Below are 6,000 nucleotides of genomic sequence, written 5' to 3' on the forward strand. Positions count from 1 at the left end.
CTCCACAGGCCCCAGGAGATCTGTGAGGATCCTGAGGCATGACTGGCACACACAGCCTGGGCTTGCCCTCCCAGCCATGCTGGGGAGCATGGTGTCAGGGAGTGTGGTCCAACTGAGGCACCTGGGGGACTGAGGAAACCCTGGAGGGGCAGCCCCATTGACGTGGCCCCTTTCTGCCCACTAGACCGCTGCTGAGGCTGCCCTATGGCCTGACCTGCGTCAGTGCAGGTGAGGCCAGACTTGCCAGGCCTCCAGCGGGCAACTGAGAGCCCATGTCTCCTCTTCCCATTCCCCCTCCACTGCTCCACGGGGGCCCATTTCCTTGATGCTCCCTTCCCCTTAGACACTGACACACCTTTGCTTGATTGCCTTGGACCAGTGGTGCTGTAGCCTTTTCCTGGGTTCAATCCCTCTGTCTCTTATTCCCTCTGTCTCTCCTTTCAGCTTCCTTTATTCCAAGCCAGGGATCACCCTCACTTGCATTCAGGAATGTACTTCATAACCTCTCTGTCTGAGGCAGGTGGACTGCCTGGGTTTCCTGGAGATTACATTCATGACATCAGAGAAGCCAGCCATCTCGCCTGGGGGGCTGAACTTACTGGTGCCCACTCTGTGCTGCAGGCATGGCACCGTGACTACTGGGTCCCATCCTACAACTATCAGATTGGAGTCTCTGGGGGATGGTGCTGGAAATTTGTGGTTTTTAAGAGCTGGCTCTTGTGCTGGCCACAGGCTGGTGTGTGGGGACTGTTGGCCTGTCCCTTCTCCCTTTATGTGTGAGGGATCCAGGCCCAGAGATGAGCTGTGTCCCTTGCCCAGGAATGTCCAGCGGGTCACTGACAGCCAGAACTGGGTCTCCTGACACCCCATGCTGCCACTTCTTAGCTGGAATCGTGGGGTTTTTCCACCCAGAAGCCAGCCCCTGTTCCTTTCCCAATCAATATGCAGTTGGTTGTTCACTTCCATTTTCATAGCCAAAGTCAATATTAGGTCCTGCAGAGATTTATTTTACTGAATCAATAAAGCTGTGTGTGGCAGCTCATATTTTAGCCGGGGAGCCTCCACCCCCTCCCGGGAGCTTACTTGGGGACTTAATCGGTTGGCACACTGATGGGGAAAGGACTGCAACGTGTTAGTGTTGGAACAGATGGTGTTATTGAAGGGGCAAGGCAGACAGGACCTGTGGTGGGCTGGCAAGCAGGTGGGGGGCTCACCTTTCACTGCACGTCAAGGTGTCCCCAGCCTGGGGCTGGGGTGGGGCTAGGTGTGAAGGTCACTCCTAGAGGGAGGCCCTGAGGCATTGGGGGCCCCTCCTCTGCGATGAGCCCACTTCACTGCCGGAATCTGGCCATGACGTGTAGGTCCTCCCGTTTATGAGTCTGGCTACTGCCTTTTCCGAGTGAAAACTCCCTGAGGACAGAGACCTCATTTGTCCTTGAACTCCCCACAGTCATGACCCCTTAGACCTTTGTAAATGTTGACTGGATGAAGGAACAATACAACATATTTGATATTTACTGAGAGCTCTTCTTCCACTGAAAGCATTACTTACATCATGTTGTCCTCACAATAGCTTGCTCAACTAGGTATTGTTACAGTGCTCATTTTGCTGAAGAGGTAGGTGATTGAATCTTAGAGAGATCATATGCTAGTTTCTCAGCCGGAGAGGGGCAGAGTGAGAATCGCGAACAAGCATTGTCAGAGTTTGAGTTCTCCCAGAAGCAGACTCTGCTCCTGGGCTCATGTGCAGGGAATTTATTTGGGAAGTGACCTCAGGAAGTTCACAGAGGATCCTGGAAGTGAGATACGAATGGGGAGGAACCAAAGCAGGTGTTTTCTGGACAGATGACTGTATGAGTCACCAAGGCTCAGTCCCACGGGAAACCTCACCAGGAAACGTGACACAGAGCTGTTCCACTCAAAGGCCAAGGAAGCCAGGGTCCTTGTTCTAGACCCCCATCTGTCATTGGCCTTACATCCAGCTCCTTGAGGCTGGGAGGATGCTCTGAGGCTGATGGTCCGAGGGAATGTGGTAGGACACCAGCAGTGTGTGCCCCAGGAATTTGTACCAACCACCATAAAACAAACTGAGAAATCATAGGTGTTCGTGTTGCAGGTGATCAGTGCAAATCTTGAGTTGGATGTAGGGGTGCAGGCGTTTAGGTGAAATTTCAATAGCTGAGAAGAGCTTTATTTGCTGCCTTCTTTCCAAAGAGTCTAAACTGCTGCCTTTGGGGAGGACGCATTTGTCTCCTCTTCTGTGGAAACTACACATGGATTCGCCTTGCAGCTAGAAGTTGCACTCTGTGTGTGCAGCTGGCAGCTAGTTTAGGTGATTCAGAACAAGTATACATTTCTAATTTAGTAGATTTATAAAACCATACACTGTGTTTCCAACAGCTCCAGAGCATGTATACAAATTAAATTCATAATTTAAAGCAGATGCAGGGAGAGCAGCAGCCTGGAGCCATGTTCGTCCAGCACTTTCACAGCGGAGCAGCAGCTCCTGGCCCGGGCTGGACATGGGGCCTTAGCCGCTGGCTGCAGGGAAGGAGAGTATGTGGATGCCCGTGCCCCTGGGCAGGGCCCCATAGCACCTGCCCTAAGAAATAGAACCCCACCGTTTGGCCAGGGGAGCATCTGCCTCATGTTTTTAAATAATAAACTGCTTTAGAGGTGGGCTGGGGTTATCAGAAGTGTGTAGGGGCCAGTCTGGTGGCCTGGGTGAATTGGGCTCCAGGGGATGCTGGGGAAGGTACATTTAGCCTACCTGAAGGACAGCTGCCTCTCCGCCCAGCCAGTTGTCACCTGTGAGACTGCAGGGTAAGTGCCATTAAGTCTTCTGACTTTTAAAGAGAAGCTGGAAAGCCAAATTGTTATATTAAATCTTCTGGTTCCATTTCTATGGTGGAGCTAATTCAGATTTATTTATTTATTTTGTTGTTGTTGTTAAATTCAATGTGGGTCAAATAGAACAGGACTGAGAGCCAGACACAGATTGCAGGCAGCAAGTCTGTAAACTCTGTTTTATAAGTCTCACCATATAGAATGTTACGTAAATAAAGAGTAGAAGGGGAAGCATGAGGGTGAGAGGGGTGAGGGTGGCGCCTGGTGGCCAGGGGAGACCGCACCTTACTCTTCTCTCCAGCTATCCATCCCGCAGCTCACCTGGGCATGAGGGATATGATGAGTAAATGTCGCCATGGGGGCTGGCAGGACTGTCCTACTTGGAAAGGGGCCTTTGTCCAAATGCAAATAACCGTCAACCAAAGAACTGTGTGAATCTCGGCTATTCGACAATTTTAAATTATCTTATTGAATCACCCTCTTTTAATTTCTTCCAAGCATTCGTTGAGCTCTATCTAAAATGATCTCATTTGTTATACAGCAGACGCTTGATAACTGGACTTTGTCAAGGTCAGCATTGTTCCCCCAGCATCTAGAACAGGCTTGGCACACGGCAGGGTTTCAGTGTGTGTTGCCTGGTGGGAGGACTCCCTCTCATGGGAGTCTGCCCCATCTTCCTTAACACCTCTGTGTTGGGTGTGGCCATTGAGGACCTCTTCTCCGGCTTCCCTGGTGTATGACCCTCAATAGGAAACAAGTTCCTCATTTCTGCTTTATACTCTCTTCCTTCAAAAAAACAACTAATGATGAGGAAAAGCTGCCCAGCATGTGGAATTTACTAGATGGTCAAGAAGAGGCCAGTGGCCAATGTGGGAACCACTTTCTGACCAAACATTCTGATGACTTTAGTCATGCGGGGCTCCTCCAGTTTCCAGATGTGCTTCCCTGGTCTCCTCCTCTTCCAGTCTTGACTCAGATGGCGAATCGTACAGAACGCCTTTGCCCCACTCACCTGGCACCTGGACCACCTCCCTCATCCCTCACATCACACTGCATTGGAATTGTCACTTTACCCAACCCCTGCCCTGACACTGAGCCCATAAGTGGGGACAGAGCTTGTGTATGGGGTCGGAAGAAGTGACTGTAATAGCAGCTGACATTTCCTGACCACGAATCCAGTGCCAGGTTCTGTGCTCATTGGCCTCACTTGAATTCTCTTATTCAATCTTCACAATATCCTGATAGCCTAGATACTGTTATCATCCCCATTTTACAGCTGAAAAAAATGAGGCACCAAGAGGCTGGGTCATTTTCCTTAAGTCTTAATGTCCAGGCAAACCAAGAGTGCACTTGGGGAACTTGACTTGAAAGTTCTTGCTCTTAACCTTTGCACTACACTGTCCCCCAAGCAAATGTTCCAGAAATATTAGTTGAGAAATGATTGAATCCTACAGTCCCTTACAGAGAGCACCACAGAACCTGTGGTGTTTACAAATGCTTTCAAGTCATCATTTCCTTTATGATCGTCATACTCTTGATTTTAAAGGACAGCCAAAAGGCACTCCAGGCCAAGTCCCCTAACCTTACCCATCTGGAAATTGAAAACAAGCACCGTCAGTCTCCAAGGAGCCCTGAGCTGGGTGGGGGTGCTTTGGTTCAGTTCCTACCTGCCACTGAGGAGAAAAATCAGAGTGAGCCTGTGATGTGGACTAGATGTGCAATCTGTGTTGTGGGGTCCAGGCCTCAGCCTGGGGACACCCTGTACCAACTCTCCTTACCTTGCCCCCTAGATTGCCTGTGCTGCTGTTGACTGTGTCAAAGACAAGAACCAAGACCTGTGCCAGCAGGAGGCTGTCAAGGGCTACCCCACTTTCCACTACTACTACTATGGGAAGTTCACAGAAAAGCATGACAGCGACCGCACAGTAAGTCGGGGAGAGGCGTCTGCCCAGAGCTTGCTCTCCTGATGGGCAGGGAAACTGCCGCCAAGGAGGGCCAGCACTGGGCAGCACTCCAGAAACCGCGGAAGTCAGCTGGAACACTGCACCGAGAGGCCACAGGCCCTTGGCCTGGCTGAGGTTTGACATTGCTGGAGGAGAGTCCCAAGGGGTTGTCACAGATGTCCTGTCCCCAGAGCCAGGCTGGACTCCAGATGCCGAGGGTTTTCTCACTTGCTGGTCAGGGCTGGTGGAAGCCATTCAGACCCTCTCCGCCTTTCAGACGTCTGCCCACCTCTCCCTGTCACAGGAGTGAGCCCCTGCAGGGGCCGGTGGGGTGGGGAGGGAGCGTGCATAGCCAGCTCAGGGATTAAAGCTCCTTTCTCTCTCTCTCTCTCTCTCCCCCCCTTCCCTGCAGGAATTGGGATTTACCAACTATATTCGAGCCCTCCGGGAGGGAGACCATGAAAGACTAGGGAAAAAGAAGGAAGAGTTATAATTCCTGCCTCAGAAAAAGCTTTTCCATTACACTGTGAATGATACCTGTTTTGTTGTTTCTGAATTTCCACATGTTCTGAAGACAAAGTTTTTTATAGCCGCTTATGGCCATTTTGTACAATTTTGAAATAAAATTAAACCATTTATTTGGTGGTATGATTTATTTTCATGGAGCCTGTACTAACAAAGGTGGATACTCACATCCTTCTCCTTCCACCTCTGCTGGGAGGTACAGAGCTGTGCTCCAGTGCCCTGTCTGCATGGAGGTCACTCCTGAGAGTGCCAGCCCCCTGTCAGTCATTTGAGAGCAGAACAGGGAAACTGGATCGCAGAATATCCTGCTGGAAAATGACAAGCTAATGAGAGGAAATACGTCAAGATAATCAATGACTTTGGGAGGCTGAGTTGGGAGGATCACTTGAAGCCAGGTGTTCAAGACCAGCCTGGGAAATATTATGAGACCTCATATCTACAGAAAATAAAGTTACTGGGCGTAGGGGTACATGCCTATAGTCCCAGCTACTTACAAGGCTGGGGAGGGAAGATTGCTTGAGCCCGGGAGTTCAAGTCTACAGTGATCTATGATCACATGACAACTCCAGCCTAGCTAGAAAGCAAGACCCTGTCTCAAAAATAGAAAAGTAAAAGAAAAAAAAAAAAAGATGATCAGGGAAATTGGGATGCTGAAGCAAACGGTAATCAAACACTAGCTGCTTCT

At 50.2% G+C, this 6,000-nt stretch overlaps 1 protein-coding gene across 2 annotated transcripts in view; it reads left to right on the plus strand.

The window, feature by feature from the left end:
- The window catches only part of PDIA5 (protein disulfide isomerase family A member 5), a 94,436-nt gene extending 89,008 nt beyond the window's left edge, over positions 1-5,428 (plus strand). For both annotated transcript variants that reach the window (XM_030942101.1, XM_030942103.1), the window contains 2 exons: positions 4,638-4,772; positions 5,203-5,428. In XM_030942101.1, the coding sequence (XP_030797961.1) occupies positions 4,638-4,772; positions 5,203-5,283 (216 nt within the window). In that variant the 3' untranslated portion in view covers positions 5,284-5,428. The remainder of the gene's footprint in view (positions 1-4,637; positions 4,773-5,202) is intronic.
- Positions 5,429-6,000: the final 572 nt, after the last annotated feature.

Source organism: Rhinopithecus roxellana, chromosome 1 (assembly GCF_007565055.1).
Source record: "Rhinopithecus roxellana isolate Shanxi Qingling chromosome 1, ASM756505v1, whole genome shotgun sequence".
NCBI lineage: Eukaryota > Metazoa > Chordata > Mammalia > Primates > Cercopithecidae > Rhinopithecus > Rhinopithecus roxellana.